General features: G+C 44.6%; 1 protein-coding gene across 1 annotated transcript in view; it reads left to right on the plus strand.

The window, feature by feature from the left end:
• The first annotated feature begins 320 nt into the window (after nt 1–320).
• The window catches only part of LOC147683353 (myb/SANT-like DNA-binding domain-containing protein 2), a 30,792-nt gene continuing 11,013 nt past the window's right edge, over nt 321–20,099 (plus strand). Inside the window, exons 1-2 of the mRNA XM_086942524.1 lie at nt 321–743; nt 2,084–2,140. Of these exons, the coding sequence (XP_086798650.1) occupies nt 321–743; nt 2,084–2,140 (480 nt within the window). The remainder of the gene's footprint in view (nt 744–2,083; nt 2,141–20,099) is intronic.

A 20,099-nucleotide genomic window follows, 5' to 3' on the forward strand; every position in this document is an offset into this window, starting at 1 on the left:
TTCTTGTTTTCGTTCTCTCCTCTTCCCTTTGGCTGGAATTTTACCTTCCAGCCAATGGGAAGAGGAGAGAACGAAAACCACGCCCCCGAATCTGAAAATGACACTAGTTTCTCCGAGGCATTCTTGCCTCGCCTCGGAGAAACGTGGTGGTGTTCCACTGCCCTCCTGATGGCTTGTTTATTTAATATTTGAAGCAGTTCTCTTAGGAAATGTGGGGTAATACTCCAGAACGTCTGCAATGGGGCTCCCTGACTATTTTACTAGTGATAGTACGTTTTCTAGTTTCAGACTTAACTTCCCGCTAGTTCCGAGGAGGCAACATGGCTGCGCACTGTGAGTCGGATCTGCAATCGGATCCCGCTCCGCCGCCACTGAAGATTCCGAAGCGCAAGGCTATGTCCCCTACTTCACCCGGGCTCAGCGATGGACGCCCATTGTTGTCGGCGCCTTCTACCCCAAGCCATTTGTCGCCTCTAGAGGGATGTGCCGGTGGTCTGGGGCTTGCCTCGTCACCCTCAGTCTCCTTTTCCACTTCGGCCACTTGTCGCGGCATGTCCTGGACCCCAGCAGAAACCGTATGGGGCAGCGAGCGATTGGTGGAGGCGCACTACCAGCAACTGGAGGGCTCAGGCACCCTATTTGCCAGCAAGGCTCCTGGCCCCGCTATGTATGAGCGGGTGTCCCGAGCCCTAGCCGAACTGAGCTACGAGCGGACTCCATCGCAATGCCGGGAACGCATTAAGGTAAGGATTGGGTAAAATGATAGTGTGCGGGGTTGTGAGATAAAGAGCGATGGTCGCAAGCTTTGGGTACAGCATCACCCACGGCTAGAAATCCAGACCATGACTATGTGGGAAACCGTATTGGTTGACTAATGAATTTTTGTAAAAAGACATTCAGTGATTGTTGAAGCTCAGAAGGACGTGGCCCAAAGGGTCACCTGCCAGAAGACTTGATAACAAATGACAACGGGATGTCCCTGCCCCTTTAGGGCAGAAGGACTGAGAAACATGAGGGCTGCAGCCACCACTGAGTTATATACAGCGCACATTTTTTGTTTTAGTACACCACGTAATTAGCTTTTCAAGGGTTAGTTTGTTATTGGAAGAAATACCGTTTTGTAAAAACCCAGCCTGTATGTATAGTTCGGCGCATCCAAGGCTCTAGTAGTCTGAACTTCTTCCTCTTTAATATTTAGCTGCAGTTCTTAATATGAAAGCGTCCTTGTATGTGTACACTTTTTGTTCAACCTTTGGAAAGCCCAACACCCCAAATCCTCTTCTGCACTCTCCGCCTCTATCTCCGTCTCCCTTCTCCCTATTCTCTTCCCCTCCCTCTAACCACCCTCCGCCTGTGCCACTCCCCCACCCCCCTCTCTCTTGTCTACTTTCCTCATAGCTGTCACTCACATCTGTAGTACTTGAGAGTCTGCTGTCGGGGTTCTATGCTTTTGGGCAGGTTGTGTGCTCGGTGTGTGTGTGTATGGGAGGGAGGGGTGGTATCCCTTGCGTCTGCTTTTTATTGTTTCGCCGGGTGAGTGGGGACTCCACCCACGTCACCAATTCACCCCCGCTGGTGCCCCGTTTAGCCGAGCACGGCAGATGTATTTATTTGGGGGTGCGCGGCGCTGTATTTGAGTGTCTGCGCGGCGCTTTATTCCTTCACGCATCATTATTTTTTAGTATCTGTGCGGCACTTTATTCCTTCACGCAGCGCTATATTTGAGTGTCTGTGCGGCGCTTTATTCCTTCACGAGGCGCATTATTTGAGTGTTTGTGCGGCGCTTTATTCCTTCACGAGGCGCTTTATTTAAGAGTCTGTGCCGCGCATTATTCCTTCACGCGGCGCTGTATTTGAGTGACCGCGCAGTGATTTATTCCTTCACGCGGTGCTTTATTCCTTCACGTGGCGCTTTATTTGAGTGACTGTGGTGCTTTATGCCTTCACGCGGCGCTACATTTGCGTGTCTGTGCGGTGCTATATTCGTGCATGCGGCGCTATATCTGAGTGTGTTCACGATGCACGGAATTCCTGCGTCAGGTGTGGTTGGGGGCTGGGCCAGGGAGCAGAAGGCTCTTCTGAGAGGCGCTATCTTGCTCAGCAGAAACAAAGTGCTCGGCTTGGGGGGATCTTTGAAGGTGTATTGCACCACAGCAGAGACGGGGAGCAGAAGGCGTTGCACATATTACAGAGGTCTCTTCCCTGGGGTCATTAGCCCCCTGCCAGCTACCGGGGGCAGTCGGATGGGGGGGGGGGGGTCTTTGTAATAAGATATGTAAACCAGCTGTGGCGGCAGGTATGACTCCTGCCCCTATATTCGGGGATACAGGGGGGGCTGTCTTGCAGTGTGCTCCCCTGTGCAGCAGGAGGGGGCTCTCACAGCAGTGTCAGAGGCATTTGGAAAAGGGGCTCCAAATGCTAGAGGTGGTTAGAAAGGCGTACTTCCTTCTGAAGAGTGCCCCGGGTAGGTAGCAGGCATGATGTCTACCTGCTACTGTTAACAGTACAGTAGTAGGCGAGTCCAGTGCGGTGAGATGAACTTGGGGGTTGAGGTGCTTCTGTGCTAGATGGTTGTCCCACTGGCTCCCTCCCGCTCCGTGGCAGCCCATCTCCCTCCCTCCCACGCTCCTCAGGCCGGCCGCCATGTTACTCGTTGTGATCTGTTTTTCTGCCCTCTGTTCCCTGCTTGTGCTCGACTGCCTCTGTTCCCTCGTTGTGATCTGTTTTTTCTGGCCTCTGTTCCCTGTGTGTGGCTCTGTGTGTGTGTGGGGGGGTGGGGGCTCTGTGTGTGTCGAGGGCTCTGTGTGTGTCTGGGGGGCTCTGTGTGTGTGTGTGTGGGGCTCTGTGTGTGGGGCTCTGTGTGGGTAGGTTTGTTTGTAGGTGGCTCTGTGTGGGTCGCTCTGTCTGTGTGAGGGTAGCTCTGTGTGTGTGTGTGGGGGGGCTCTGTGTGTGTGTGGGGGGAGCTCTGTGTGTGTAGGTGTGGGGGGCTGTGTGTGTGTGTGGGACTCTGTGTGTGTGTGTGGGGCTCTGTGGGGGTAGCTTTTTTTGTAGGCGGCTCTATTTGTGGGTGGCTCTGTCTGTGTGAGGGTGGCTCTGTGTGTGTGTGTGGGTGGGTCTGTGTGGGTGGCTCTGTGGGTGGCTCTGTATGTGTATGAGCCAACGTGCAAGCGATGCTATGAATTAATCTGTGGTAGTTCAGTACGGGAGAGAAGCCACGCCCACTCCCCCGCCCATATTTTTCATTGGCTTGTGTCTTTGTCCTTTTTAAATGCTGGCTTCTGATTGGTAAATTGGCTTGCTAGTCCCTCCTTAGTACAGCTGTGTCATCATTTGTAACTTCCCGTGGCTACTGGCCCCTTTACTTGGTTGTTACACGGTATGTGTTCTATTTTCTTTAATGATTTTCTCCTACTGCAAACACTACGACGTGCTTCGCTTACATTCAGCGCGCATTGTGCACATTCACTTTTAAAGCAGCCGGGACAATGGCCGACACTTTGAATACAATGCCGTAGGTCTCGCATTTAAATGCGAGACCTATTGCATTCCAAATATTTTTCTTTTTAACAGCGGCAAAATGCTGCGCATTAACTTTAACAATGGCTCCCTGCGCCTATTGTCAGTAGTTCAGCGGCTTCCAACATTTTCAGCTGCGTTCCCTGCATGACTGTGTTGCCACAGTTCTGTTACTTGGTTAAATTATGTTTTCTTTCACAAAGAAGGATGAGTAATATATTCTTGTGTACTATTTCATTAATGCCATCTAATGTATTAGCATATTTCTCTGTTACCTTGATATTTTCATCCTCCGCTCACATGGTTGAGCTTAGAATGCTAAAGTTGTTTTATGTGAAGCTCTTACTGTTGGCTACGTAACAATACCGACCTATGAAGAAAATAAACACGCAGGGCTGAGGGAGTTACAGGAAGCTCATAGCTGTTTACGATGTATACGGGCTGGGTGGTTTCTGTTGTTGGAAGTCTCCTCACCAATACTGGTCCCATTTGCACGGGGTTATCGGGGTCTTTTGGCCCCCTCAGGCCGTAACCTCGCTTTCTTAGATGGTCAAGCAAAAGTCACCCACTGAGGATTAAGAAGGCCGTCAACAGGCGGGAGGCACACCAGGTATATCATCTTCCTGAGTTATCCATGACTAGAATGGTATCACACTTGAACGAAACAACATCAGATTGCGGTCCCGTCTTTTCTGTCCAGTGCTTTTCTGTAGAGGGAATGTGCATGATACTTTTTACTCGGAGCAAGTGTGTGATTATGACATGAGTGGCGAGTTATGGTGACCACTACAAAGAAGGTATATCTCCGTAACGTTAATTAGAGAAATGGTATTTTGCTGGTGAAATTATCTAGGGTTAAGGGCCTGACTACCTGAGTCCCGCCAGTGACTGAAGTTTAACTGGACAGCGGAAACAGGCCAGACAAAACTATTGGTTTTGCCAGTGCATGTTAGCAGTATCACCTGTACAAGTAGCATTAATTTTTTTATGAGTGACCTGAGTTGGATATGTCTCATTTCTGAAAATAGACTCTTAAATATTATTGTGGCTTTTGGTCACTCAGTTCTCCCCTTCACTCGACTTTCTTATACAACTCGCCCAGTGTTAGACACGTTTGCCCAGTTTTCTCTCCAAATCATTCCGAAATGCTCCCGCCGCACATCTTGTGTCCTTTTTCCTCTTCAGCAGCGTCTTTTCACTGTCTCCATTTGCACATACTTCATTCATCATCTCCACTTGATCCCCATACACACAACCCACTCTCCTATAAGCACTGCATTTTCTTCATCTTAGCACTGTTAATATTCCGACAGCTGTGAAGCACCTTGACACACGTTCTTAGAGAATCCCAATTGTCACAGATGTAGCCATCACTCTTGTGCTCCGCAGAGAGGCCAATGGTTGGATTTGCTTGCAGTCTAAAAACCTTTCTGGCCCACTAGCACACACTGAGCCCGATTCACAGAATGAACTTAAGACTCAATCCTAAACTTACTACTGTTTTGGTATTCACAGATTGCACTTACTACTTTTGGTATTCACAGAATGAACTTACTACTTTTGGCATTCACAGAATGCACTTACTACTTTTGGTATTCACAGAATGAACTTACTCATTTCGATATTCACAGAAGTTAGGACTCCTACCTTTAGGACTTCTAAATGTCTTCTGTGAATACCGAAAGTCTTAAAATTAGGATTTTTCTCAATTTAGTAGTAGTAAAGTTAGGACTCCTAACTTTAGGACTCCTAAATGCCTTCTGTGAATACCGAAAGTCCTAAAATTACAATTTTTCTCAATTTAGTAGTAGTAAAGTTAGGACTACTAACTTTAGGACGCCTAAATGCCTTCTGTGAATACCAAAAGTCTTAAAATTAGGATTTTTCTCAATTTAGTAGTAGTAAAGTTAGGAGTCCTAACTTTACTACTACTAAATTGAGAAAAATCGTAATTTTAGGACTTTCAGTATTCACAGAAGGCATTTAGGAGTCCTAAAGTTAGGAGTCCTAACTTTACTACTACTAAATTGAGAAAAATCCTAATTTTAAGACTTTCGGTATTCACAGAAGGCATTTAGGAGTCCTAAAGTTGGGAGTCCTAACTTCTGTGAATACCGAAATGAGTAAGTTCATTCTGTGAATACCAAAAGTAGTAAGTGCATTCTGTGAATGCCAAAAGTAGTAAGTTCATTCTGTGAATATCAAAAGTAGTAAGTGCAATCTGTGAATACCAAAACAGTAGTAAGTTTAGGATTGAGTCTTAAGCTCATTCTGTGAATCGGGCCCACTGTTAAAAAAATGCATTCCATTCAGACTTCGGTACGGAGCTGTCAGATGTGGCCGTCATGAATCCCCACAACTTGAACTCATCCACAGAATAGATGCGACTCATTTCACGGTAAATGCTAGACAAATGTCACATTGCATGAAAGAAAAACTACTGACGGATAACATCTGAAAAAAAGGCAGTTATTGTTTAGAAATGTATCTGTGTGTGTGTGTTCTGTAAAGTGAAGGACTTGAATAGAGGGCACAGTAGGGCTCAGTTTCAAAGTCTGTTTCTAGGGCCCACCCCATTTAAAGACCAGATAGTAGAATGATGTCTTACTCTGTTAGCATTGCGGCGAACTAGCTGTCACTGCAATCGGTACCCAAATAATACATATTCAGAGAAAATCACCAGTTTTGTAATATTATTGATCCCAAAAGTTTTCATTGAATGGGGTGTGTAAAATAAAATAGATCTGATGAACGGTGTTGTTTTCCTAGACTTTGATCACTTGGACCTTATGAAAAACATAGTTCTGTAAATGAACTTCTAAAATCAATTTGAACTTAACTTGAGTAAGGTGTTTGGTACACATTCGGAAACTTTTATGGTTTTATGTGCTGAAACCAAATAAAGTTCACAGATTGATTGATTGATTGATACATAGTGATCATATAAAATTTATTTGGCACTGCCCATTCAATCAAAAATCGTTCTTTGGATCAGAAAAATTGCAGAATTTGTGATTTTCTCTGGGGAGTATTATTCGGGGACAAAATGCAGTTACAGTTATGTGAAGGCTATCGGAGTAAGACATTATTGTGATGTGGTTTTCCTATTACCACTGCATTCGCTGGCACGGCCTTTCAGAGGATAGCAAAAACAATACAGTGTTTATAGTTTGGCAGAGCACACCAGTGGGATGTGTGCAGTGGCGTAGGAAGAGCGGTGCGGTGGGTGTGGGCCACCCCGGGTATCATCCTGCGGGGAATGAGATTTTAATATCAATTTATAATCAATTTAATAACTTATCTCATTCGACAATTTTGGACCGGTTTTTATCTGTCATTGAGTAAAAGACAAATCCCGCATAGGTTAGATAAACCCCATAAACTGACGCCACTCTGAAGAACCACTTACAACTGGTGAAGTTTTGAAAGTTTTATATAAAAGTCAAGATTAAATGCGTATACAATCCTTTCAGGATAAATCTCAAAAAGTATACAAAAGAATACAAAATCAATTCCAGAATCAACAAATTAAAAGCTTCGATATGAAGTGGTTCCTTTGCGTCATCTACAGAAAGAGAAAAATATCAAGTTAAATCTGTCCCTACTCTATACTAAGTGACATCCCTACTTCGCAAGTTCCTAACCTAAAAAGGTGTCAGCAGTTTGACTCCCAAAGAAGTTCAAACTCTCTTAGCCTCTAAAGGTAACTTAAGTTTAAGAAGCAGTACCCTTTCTGCCTACCCATCCGTTCTCTAAGGGTCCTCGGCCTACTGCTCTCTTGCGCTCTGATCTCTCTCAGCGCATCTGCTCAAGTCATCTACCCTTCGCCCTTCGCTCTGAGCTGTTCCTTTTCCTTCGCCTTCGCTATCTTCTCCCCGGGGTGCTGTCCCTAAAATACACAATCACAGTGTGGGTGGAACGCCCCTTCGACGCCCACCACGGACTTTCTCCGTGAGGTCATCTTCTAGCTTTTTCCTTGCTTCGTCTCTTTCGCCGTCCGTTAAGTTGACCTTTCTTCTTTAGACGCCATCTTCATCTTCTCATTGATGACTTCATTGACACTTTCAGATCAAAAAGTTTATAACCTTAGTAGAACTTTAATCTTTATGGCTATGTATATAACCTTTCTTGGTCCTGTGAATGGTCATTTCAAAACAAGACTCAAATTCCAAGCGTCTCCTCTCACGTTTAGGCCATAAACTTTGTCCGGCATTGTCACCTTAAATCTAACAAGAACTAGACTCCTTGGCTCTCACGTTCACAGCAAGGCTATTCACGACTCCTGTGAGCCCACTAAATTACAAACAGCGGACTACCCTCCTGCGAACTCTTGGTCAGTCAGGTTAAAATCACAAATGACCTAAACCCTTCTAACATTCTTACAAGAAGCCTTCTACACAGTATAACCTTTAACACACATTTATATACAATCGCATTTAGCAAAACCTTTACGTATAAGTGAATATATTGTACATAGAATATAATTACGTAGAGTATAACTTTTATATTCTCATTGGTTACTTCGCCATGTATGTTCTCTGCACATTTCTCCATGTTACATTTCACACCGTTTCTCCATTTAAAGTTACTCACGTACATGAATTCTACTTTGCACGTTCTACATTTCGTAAGCATTTCTACACATTTCTACATTAGCCCACTACGTATACGGGCCTTCTAAATCTAATACATGTTCTAAAGTGAATACAGTTACATTTCCTATATTACTTTTGATTATCTCGGTTAGCTTTATGCTATAAGTGTCAACTTCATGTTACGATATGCATTCCATTCCTACGTTATACAATGTGCTTGTAAATATGGCTCGCATATATGTTTTTATTCAAATTGCGCTCTCTCAGTTCCCCCCTTTGATGACTTCTGGGAGTCATCACTAAATGCAATTTGAATAGCACCCTTATACAGAACTAGTTACAACATTCCCTCTTTTCATCGTTTCGAGAGCTCTTAAGCTTTTGTACTGTTGATCTTGTAACGCAGCTAATCTCCTTTCTTGCTCTCTCATGGATCTTTGTAACCGGTTCGACCTATACCATTTATACAGTTTCACTAATCCTAATAATCTGATTATGCAAATTAATACTATCAATACAGGTTTTAATATGTACCATACTATGCTTTTACCAAGGTTGGCAAACCAACTCCCAACCTTTCCTACTCCATGACCTACTTTTTCCCAAACATTTATTTTTGATACATCTTCGATTTCTTTATGTATCTGTGTAATGTTCTGTATGACTTTCTCAAGTGGTTTTGAATTATCAGGAATATAAGTACAACATTCCTGAACCTTCAAAGCCTTACAAACTCCGCCTTCTTTTGCTAGCAGTACATCTAAAGCAAGTCGGTTCTGAAGAACCATTGCTCTAATCGACTGCATCTCACCTTCTACTAGCATTAATGACCTTGCAGTACTTGCAGATAATCTATCTACAACTGTAGCTAGTCTCCTGATCTTAACATCATTAAGTATTAAACCTAACAAAGGAAACATCGCTCCAAATATGTCTCCTACTACTTCTGCATCTCCTACTTCCCTTTTCGCTCTCGTCGAAGCCTTTCCTTCTATAATCGCTAAATCCTTTGCATGATATATTTTGGGGAAGACAATTGCCAAGTAACACGAACCATACCAATTGTCAGGTAGTTTTACATAGGCATTTCTTCCACATACAAAATACACATTCGGAATAGCTTGCATCCCTTTCATGAAATCTTTCGTATAGTACTCTAATCTAAAAGCATGTTCGCAATTCACTTCACCTACAAATACACTCTCATAATATGTCTTGCTTCGAGTTAAACATAACTTCCCTTTTTGCGTTCTATCCAAAGCTATTGGACCATTGCTACCTTTCTTTTTATGTGCCTTCTCTTCTTCGGTCCAATCTGTTTTCCATTGTCCTGACATCTTTAGAATCTTCTGCCTTCTGTATCGGTCATCTACTTGTCCTATGAACTTTTTCTCAACCTCTGACACTTTGCAAGTTAGATTATTTCTGCGTGCATATGAAGTATCTAGTGTATCCCAAGGAAGAAAGAATTTGGCTAGTCTATCCTCCTTTTTGTAATAGTTCCACTTATTCATTTGTTTATAATTCGGAACTTCAGGCAGTACCGAATCATAATTTGAAAAGTAGTACTCAAATCCTTCCCTACCATAAAATATACTAAGCAGTAAACTACATGTTATCCCATAAGTCAGTGGGAGATGATGATATCTAATGCCTTCGTCTACAGAAGCCGGCAATTGCATACAAACATAGCAATCTTTGGCCTCCATGGCATCGATATACTCGTACAATAGTTTAGCATATGCGTTTGACCTAAAGTTTCCCTGTGACTCGTCTATGTGTAACCTACGAGCTTCATCTGTCAGTAACGCCTTTTCACGTATTACATTGCTCTCCTCCTTCTTCTCCACAAGAGCAGGTCTCAAAGTCGTTACAGGCTTTACATCTGCTGTTTCTTTATCGCTTTCATGTCCTATTATGTATGATATTGTCACTACTGTAATTATGAGAGAAATTACTACTGCTATTAGTGTACCTACTATGCATCTAGCTTTTCGGTTTGGGTTGCCGTTCTCCATGTTATCAAACAGCGTAGCTCCTTCTTTTGCGAAAAAGTTTTTCTTTTCCAGTCTTTGTTTGCTTTATTTGCTTTCTCAGTCTGTAAAGTGCTCTTTATCAACAAAAGTCTCTTTTTCGCAACAATGTCTTTTTCTCTTTTAGCAACAGACAACCCTAACCCTTCTCCGTCCTCTAAATGTAATCCCTAATTTTATTCTTCTTTCCACTCGGCGCTAGGTTATCTTCTTCTTTATAGCTTATATACAAAAGTTTTTTTATGCATCAACAATTATTCTCGCACCTGCAGCTTTCACAACTATTTCCAATAATTCAAAACGGATGACTTTTTCTTCTTCCTCTGGAATTTGATGACCAAAAGTCGGAAATTGTAATCTATTTAGCACTAGATCTTGAATTTGACTCAAATATGGGGGTATGGGAAGTGTGAAAGTCAGTAACCCCTCAGTCTCGAGTCCAGGCGTCAACATCCATATTTCCACTGCCACAAATGGATCGTGATCGATTACTTTCACTTTCTTCACTCTCCCAGATTTCTGTCCCCAAGACATCTGCTAGATAAATCCACTCTGGGGTGGCGTACCTTCTGCAGGGCACACGTACCCTTCTCGATCTTCTTGGACTCTCAGTTCCCGAATCTGTAGTTTCCTCTTCCTGATCCGATTCTTCAGCGATCGGGACAAGAGCTCTTTCTTGATCTGCTTTTAAGCTTGGCCTTCTCCTTCTCTCCGGCCAACTAGCTTCATCACTCCTTGTCCTCCCGCTCCTTGTTCTTGGACTTGTCTCTTGTTCACTCTCTGCTTGTTCAGTATCTGATGCGATCTCCCAATTACTCTCTTCTCCTGAGGCGACTTCGGTCCCACTGGTGTCCTGACCTTCGTCGACCTGTTCCGTCTCAATCTCAGCCTCTTCGCTCACCTCCACAGCTTGGCTTTCCCCCTCTATGGCCTTTCCGCTTTCCGCTGGATTCTCATCCGAGAGAGAAGCTGTTTCTTCTAGAGGTGTTGGCACTCTTCGGGTGTGTGAGGCATGTATCCAGTTTGGCAGGCCTCCACACTTTACTGCAGTATTCGTCACAAGTATGACTTGAAACGGTCCTCTCCAGCGCACGTCTAAGCAGTTCTTCCTGACGTGTTTTTTCACCAGGACCCAGTCCCCCGGACTCAGGTCATGGCACAAATCTTGTGCTGATGGAACCTCTGCAGCCCGGACCTGGAGGGACACAGAATTAACGGCATCAGATAGTCCCTTACAGTAGTCCAAGATCAAATCGTCTGTGATGTTCACTAGGGCTGCAGTCGGAACCGATGGCAATCTCATGGCTCTCCCCATTAGCACTTCATGAGGAGAGAGAGCTGTTTTCCTATCTGGTGTGCTACGTATGCTCATAAGAACCACTGGAAGTGCGTCTGGCCAACTCAGGGATGTTGATGAACAAACTTTGGCAAGTCTGGACTTGATTGTACTGTTGATTTGCTCTACAATCCCTGAAGCTTCTGGTCGATAGCTGCAATGTAATTTCTGATTGATACTCAAAGCTGAACATAGCATCTTCACTATTTCGCTGTTAAAATGAGTTCCTCTGTCCGATTCCAAAGAGGATGGCACCCCAAACCTCGGTATTAACTCTCTAAGTAACAATTTTGCTACTGTAAGTGTATCGCACCTACGTGTAGGGTAAGCCTCAACCCATCTAGAAAATATGCAAACAATCACTAAAACGTATAAGAGTCTATTGCATTTAGGCATTTCTATGAAGTCAAGCTGCATTCTATTGAAAGGCCCCCCAGACCTCCCAATGTGGCTCAATGTGACTGGTGTTCTCTTTCCCACGTTTAGTTGCTGACAGATCGCACATCGCTGACACACTGCTTCTGCCGCTACTCTAAACTTCGGGTTAAACCACGTTTGTCTGAACACTCTCACCATAGCATCTCTACCTATGTGTGCTGATCCATGCAATTTCCTTGCCATTGGACTAACAAGTTCATTTGGTAAAACTGCCCTCCCATCGGCAGAGATCCAAAAGTTCATCTCACTTCTAGTACAACCCGCTGTTTCCCAACTCTTTTTCTCATCATCTGGTGCATTTTCCTGAACACTCTTTAGCTCATCCCACGTATCTACAGTATCTAACAACATCGTCAATTCCGTTCTTTCTTGGATTCCCCCCACTTTTACATTAGTGTGAGAATATCCCTGCTCTGCGCAGTAACGCGCTACCTCATCCGCATAGCGGTTACCTTGTGACACAAAATCTACATTTTTTGTATGCGCAGCACATTTGACAACTGCAATGGCTGCTGGACCTTGCAATGCCTCTAACAAGAGTCTCACGAATTCTCCATTCCTAATGGGAGAACCCGAGGAGGTCATGTAACCTCTTTGAGACCATAACTGCCCGTAATCATGAACTACCCCGAAACCATACTGGCTATCGGTGTATATAGTGACTCGAAGTTTGTCGCCTGCTAGACAAGCACGCGTCAAAGCAACAATTTCAGCTACCTGAGCGGAGTGTACTCCTTCCAGGCAAGCGGCTTCTATTACTCTCGTAATTGTGCAAACTGCATAAGCTGCTCTCAGTTGACCGATATCGTCTCTTACACATGAACCATCAACAAAGAAAATTTCATCGGGGTCAGTCAATGGCTCATCTACGATATCGGGTCTCGGTTTGGTGCATAGTTCAGTCACATCAAGGCAATCATGATCTGTACAAATTTTGTCATCGATCTCATGTGGAAGTGGCATCAAAGTTGCAGGATTCAAGACGGAGCATCTTTTTAGGGTCACATTCTCGGCAGCCAGTATGACTTGCTCGTAGCGTGTGAGCCTGCTATTTGTCAGATGCTGAGTCTTAGTCCTGGTCATTAACAATTCTACAGAATGTGGTACGTACACCACTAACTGATGTCCCATTACCACGCTTTCAGAACGTTCAATGCTGACACCCGTTGCAGCTACGGATTTGAGACATCCGGGCAACGCTGCGGCTACTGGATCTAATGTAGCCGAAAAATACGCAACTGGCCTACGCGCATCTCCATGTATCTGAGCTAAAACTGCTAACGCGCATCCCTCTCTTTCGCAGCAGTAAAGCAAAAATGGTTTTGTGTAATCAGGCATTCCTAAAGCCGGGGCGCGACATAAGTCCTCCCTCAGCTGCAAAAACGCCATCAAACAATCTTTGTCCCATGGTACCGGATCACTTACTCCTTTGTGCATCAGTTGTAATAACGGTTTTGCCTTCAGTGAGAAGTTAGCTATCCACTGCCGACAATAACCGACCATGCCTAGAAACATCCTGACTTCTCTTTGTGTCGTAGGCGCGTTCATTTTCATGATCGCCTCTATTCTGTCTGGAGACACCTTCCACTTTCCCTTTTCAATCCTATGGCCCAAGTATTGCACTTCAGTCTTACAATACTGCAATTTACTTGGAGACACCTTGTGTCCGTTCTCGGCCAAGTGATTCAGTAAGGTTATGGTGTCTACTCTGCAAGCTTCCTCAGTTTCTGACGCAACTAGGAGGTCGTCTATGTACTGGACTAGAACCGAGTTCTTGGGCAGTACTAGACTTTCAAGATTTCTTTTTAATAGCTGGTTAAAGATCGATGGGCTTTCTGTATACCCCTGAGGGATACGACACCATGTTAAAACGCGATCTTCCAGCTTAAAAGCAAAAAGATACTGACTCTCTTCATCTAAAGGAATCGAAAAGACAGCCTGGCACAAGTCTATCACGGTAAACCATTCAGCTTGGAACGGTATCTGAAATAATATCACTGATGGATTCGGTACCACTGGACAACATGAGACAACAATATTATTAATCTTTCGAAGATCCTGCACTATTCTGTATTTTCCACTAGGCTTCTGCAAACCCATAATCGGGGAGTTACATGGACTTCCCACGATCTCCTTCAGTATTCCCTGTTTAATCATGGATTCGATCACAGGCTTTATTCTTGCAATCGTCTCTGGTGTCAACTTGTATTGTGGTGTTCTTGGATATTCGGCATTGAGTCTTACCAAGATCTTTACTGGTTCTACTCCTTTAATCAATCCTATTTCCTCTCCAGTAAAATCCCACACCTCAGCTGACACTTTCTCCCTCAAATCCTGTGGAAGTTCCTCTACTGTTAAGGTAGGATATAGTTCCACGCACTCCTGCAAGTTTACAACCTCAAAATCGGCATCCTCATCATTGGTCTGCACTTCTACTCCTTCAGGTGTGCAATGTATTGTGCAATTCAGTTTACACAACAGATCTCTTCCTAGCAAACACACAGGGCTAGAATCACAGATCACAAACTGATGTTCGTCACTGTAATTCCCTATCTTTACTGACACTGGTTCGGTCAGAGGATTCGTCATCCTCTTGTTTGCGACTCCTACCACCTGAATTGTCTCTCCCGATATTGGCAAACCTGGGACTACCGCTGATCTCAACGTGGATCGAGTGGCCCCCGTATCCACCAAAAAGGTTGTAGGACATCCAGCTACTTCAGCCTCTACGTATGGTCCTCTCTGATCTACTTCCAGGGCTGCTCCTAGAGTACAGTCTTCCTCCCTATTCACTCGTTGCCCTGTAAGAGGATCAACGTAGTAGCATTCCTCTCCTCCTACAAACAATGGCATTTGTCTATAGGTTTTCCCTCCATTTGTAATGCGAGGTGGTTGAGGAAACGGGGCTCGAGGAGTCTGAGTCCCCCCTTTGATAAACTTTCCCTTCGGGACTGCGGCTCCCTTAACCACGTTGTTCTGTACCTCTTCCTCCTCTTGTTCTAATTCCCCTGTTTCAACATTGTAAGGACACTCGCGTCGCCAATGTCCCACCTCATTACACTGATGGCACCTCGTTGTCTTTTTCAGTGTCGCAATATCCATTCTCGGTCTTGGTCTTTCCTCCTCATCTCTGCTCTGATTATTCTGTTTCTTTGCTTGCGTTCCTGTTCCCTGTTGCCGCTGTCCACCCTTTCCAGCTGCTTGCATTTGTACCAGCATTAGCTTTTCCTTGAGTTTCTTTGCCTTTGAATCTATTTCATCGCTACAGTACCTTGCATACCTCAGAATCTCATCTAAAGGTTTGTTCTGCCAACAGATCAAATGCTGTTGTATCATCAGGCTTATGTCTGGTCTTAATCCTAGAACGAACTTCGACACAAACTGTCCTATGTCCTTGGGATCCATTACATCCAACCCACTGTATTGTTTAAATGCTTTCAGTAACCTCTCATAGAACTCGTGAACCGTTTCTTTAGGCTCCTGAGTTGTTCGATCTATCTTAACCCAGTCTATGTCTTGTACTGGCACTTTCTCTTTTAGCCATGTTATTACCCTCTCGTATTTTTCCATGACTCTAACTGATGGACCATTCGTCTGGGTATCTCTCGGAGGTTCACAAGTGGGCCATTCAACATTAAGCTTGCATGCCGTCCACAAATCTCCGGGTACTACGATATCGAACAAGGTGTTCAAATCGATCCACAGCACCTTAGAGATCTTCACGAACCTCTCTACCTGCTTGTACCACTCTACAGGGTTTTCTCTTAACTTGGGGAAAGAGTTAGTGAATGCCGCTAAATCCCCCCTACTCCAAGGTACATGAACGTAGTTTCCGTTCGCGATTTCTCGCAAAGGGAAAGCTTCCATTCGCATTAGGTGTGTATCCTGGGACTTCACAATTGTACTTCTTCTGACAGATCCCCTCTTAGACCATTTTTCCTCCCATCTATCCAGATCTCTCCATATTCTAATACACATGACTAGTTCCCTTATGTGTACTCTTAGTCCAATTGTTCTACGTTCATCTAGATCTTGATCTGTGCAATTTAACCTATGATTGGGCTGTAAAGCTTTAGTCCGTGACATATCTATCATATACTTTTCTGCTAATTCGGATAGTTTTTCATGAGCTGCCCTTGCTTTCCGAGTAACATCTTTGGATAAGAACAATATTTCATCTGGTGCGTACAGCTCTAGCCTCTCTATAGCCACTGTGCCGTCAATTATTTCATCCAAGTCTGATTTTAAGCTCATTACATCAATCCGTCTTGCTTTTATTTCAGCTCTCAGTATGTCAGTCCTAGGTGGTTCGCTCATACCCCTCTCACCCCCACTATGCTCCCTACGCCTAAACACGGGTGAGTTATGAGGAGTTTTCCTTCCATCTCTTTGTTCCCACCTCTCTAGATCCCAAGCCTTTCCATCTTCCCGTGGGGTGTGGTGGAACATTACTCCATCCCCCATCCCTACACTGCGCCTTTTCGGCTCGGTTTCTCCAGATACGAGATAGGATCCACCGTTCTGTTCAAAACCACTGTAACTCGCTTGCTGTCTGGTGTCGCTCAATAAACGATAAGGTCCTTCATGGCCCTCCATGCTCCCGCGATCTCGATCCTGATCACCAGAAGTATGGCGAGACGTTTCGCGACTCCCTATATTCTCGTGACTTCGCTCGCGATCACCGGATGCATGGCGAGACCCTTCACGACTCTCCATGTTCCCGTGATTCCAATGCTGCACTGTTTCACCCGGGGTATGGTGAGTGCATCTGAAAGTATTTCGGTACTCCTGCGTCCTTCGTTCCCCCTCACTAAAGGTGACGCGAGGCACTTCGCCACACCCTGCACTCCTGTCGTTGCACATTTGCCTATTGCCGCTGATAGTAGGACAATTATTTCCTCTGCTTTCCTGGCTCCCTCTCTCCCACTCCGGGCTGCTTTCGCCAGCTCCACAATGAGAGAGGATCTTGTTATCCTGGTCTCTCCACTCTGCTCCTGTTTCTAAACTCTTATTCCGGATCTCTTCGGCAGTATCCCATTCTTTCAGGTATTCCCTTAATTCCTTATGGGATTTCGGTTTTGGTCCCCTTAAGTCCATTGGCCCTCTTTGACCCCCTTGTTCTACCCAGGGACCTGTTGCGGCATCTAATGGGGTACTCCGACTCATCGGTGCTAGTATCTGTCTCTGAGGATTCATCATGGTATTCCTATTCTCCATCTCTGCTCTTTCCCTGTCCCATCGTGCCTGTTCCTCCTGCTGGACCCCTTCTGGGTTGTAGATTGACACAATAGGGCCTATGGTAACAGGTACCTGTAAAGCGTCTGGCATTTGGTAGGACCTTGCATGTTGCGTTTCTGGCACCTTCTGGACCACTAGTCTTCCCACTACTCTCTGTTCGGAACTAGATTGAGGTACTTCCTCATCTTTCTTGGTATCCCACTCCGTTACTGGGATCGATTTATATTCCCCCCATCTAGCTCCGTCCTCTTGTTGTAATATGGGACTTGCGGCCCCTCCGCTGTACGGAGGTGGTCTATCCGTTAATAGCCTCTCTATCAGATCCTCCTCCGTCTCGCTTTCCTCATCTTCCTCTAGAGGTTTCTTTTCTCCCGTAACTTCTAGCATCGGGTACAGTTTGTCTGCTTCTATCTTTTGTACTCTCCACTTTTTGGCTTCCTCATCCCATTTAGCATCCTGCACTGCCTTTACTGATCGTCTCACTCTTTCTTGGCGCCTCTTTACGCTCTTTTCGTGTGCTGCTCTAAACCATGCACTAAGGGCTTCAAACTGTGTTGGCCTCGGTAGAGGTCTCGTTGCAAGCATTACCGCTTTCAGTTCGTTCAACACGTCTAGCTTAAACGTTCCGAATCTTGGAAAAGTCAGTTCCTTATTCCCTTCAGTTAGCCTATTCCACTCGGAGATCCATAGTATCGAGTGTAAGCCTACATTTACTGCCATATGATAAGCTGGTGTGCCTTCTGGTGGAGCTTCTTCTCCGGCATATAAGTTCCTTCTATTCCTCCTAAAGATTGCTCTTAAACTCTTAAAACACTTCATTTTCGCTACTCTACTATTTTCCTCTTTCTCTTCCTTGTTTATGTCCCAATGATAAACCAACCAATCCCTACGCGGCTCTCGCTAAATCGGCCTATCCCAGTGCGACTCTACGCTGACCGACCAATCTCAGCGCGGCTCTTCGCTGACGTATGACAACCTAACCAATCTCAGCGCGGTTCTATGCTGACGTCACTCGTTCCCTCTGCAGCAGTTCTCCTTCTTTCTCAACTCGTCTCACGATTTCGCATGCGTTTCATTCATACACTGAAAAATTACTACTTCCGTCCAAGCGATCACTTTTCTCTGACTGTACGGCCACAGTCTAACTGTAATTGTCACCTCAACTGACGAAACGTCTTCCCTCTTACGGTCAGACGATCGCCTCAACTGATAGGTTACTTACACACAGTAAACGTACGACCAGCGTCCGTTACTCATACACTCACTCTTACGCTCCCCCTATCATCGGTCTGTCGGGCGATCAATGGTACCTCATGACCCCCTTTCAATGGTAGACAAATTACTCTGGGTGTTCGATACACCCGAACCACTTAAGTCCTTCCCTGGAGCTTAAGATTTCATCCGGTTGCGCGCGCTCACAGCCTTCCCTCAATCACACTACAGGCATTCAACTCCGCTTGACATTACAACACAGGAACAACATAAAATACCGCAATCTTACAACGCATGACCCTTATACTCACTCTCGACCGACTCTGCTGCTTTTCTCTCGACACGCCGTCAGCACCGTCTTCGGCTGGGATTCTTCTTCTGGTCGTCGATGACTAGGGACCTTGGGGTAAACTAAACCTGACCTAGGTTGTCTTCCTCAAGAAGAAAACCATCTTTCTCTGCTACCAACTGCGGGGAATGAGATTTTAATATCAATTTATAATCAATTTAATAACTTATCTCATTCGACAATTTTGGACCGGTTTTTATCTGTCATTGAGTAAAAGACAAATCCCGCATAGGTTAGATAAACCCCATAAACTGACGCCACTCTGAAGAACCACTTACAACTGGTGAAGTTTTGAAAGTTTTATATAAAAGTCAAGATTAAATGCGTATACAATCCTTTCAGGATAAATCTCAAAAAGTATACAAAAGAATACAAAATCAATTCCAGAATCAACAAATTAAAAGCTTCGATATGAAGTGGTTCCTTTGCGTCATCTACAGAAAGAGAAAAATATCAAGTTAAATCTGTCCCTACTCTATACTAAGTGACATCCCTACTTCGCAAGTTCCTAACCTAAAAAGGTGTCAGCAGTTTGACTCCCAAAGAAGTTCAAACTCTCTTAGCCTCTAAAGGTAACTTAAGTTTAAGAAGCAGTACCCTTTCTGCCTACCCATCCGTTCTCTAAGGGTCCTCGGCCTACTGCTCTCTTGCGCTCTGATCTCTCTCAGCGCATCTGCTCAAGTCATCTACCCTTCGCCCTTCGCTCTGAGCTGTTTCTTTTCCTTCGCCTTCGCTATCTTCTCCCCGGGGTGCTGTCCCTAAAATACACAATCACAGTGTGGGTGGAACGCCCCTTCGACGCCCACCACGGACTTTCCCCGTGAGGTCATCTTCTAGCTTTTTCCTTGCTTCGTCTCTTTCGCCGTCCGTTAAGTTGACCTTTCTTCTTTAGACGCCATCTTCATCTTCTCATTGATGACTTCATTGACACTTTCAGATCAAAAAGTTTATAACCTTAGTAGAACTTTAATCTTTATGGCTATGTATATAACCTTTCTTGGTCCTGTGAATGGTCATTTCAAAACAAGACTCAAATTCCAAGCGTCTCCTCTCACGTTTAGGCCATAAACTTTGTCCGGCATTGTCACCTTAAATCTAACAAGAACTAGACTCCTTGGCTCTCACGTTCACAGCAAGGCTATTCACAACTCCTGTGATCCCACTAAATTACAAACAGCGGACTACCCTCCTGCGAACTCTTGGTCAGTCAGGTTAAAATCACAAATGACCTAAACCCTTCTAACATTCTTACAAGAAGCCTTCTACACAGTATAACCTTTAACACACATTTATATACAATCGCATTTAGCAAAACCTTTACGTATAAGTGAATATATTGTACATAGAATATAATTACGTAGAGTATAACTTTTATATTCTCA

This window comes from Lissotriton vulgaris, chromosome 11 (genome assembly GCF_964263255.1).
Source record: "Lissotriton vulgaris chromosome 11, aLisVul1.2, whole genome shotgun sequence".
In the NCBI taxonomy this organism is placed as follows: domain Eukaryota; kingdom Metazoa; phylum Chordata; class Amphibia; order Caudata; family Salamandridae; genus Lissotriton; species Lissotriton vulgaris.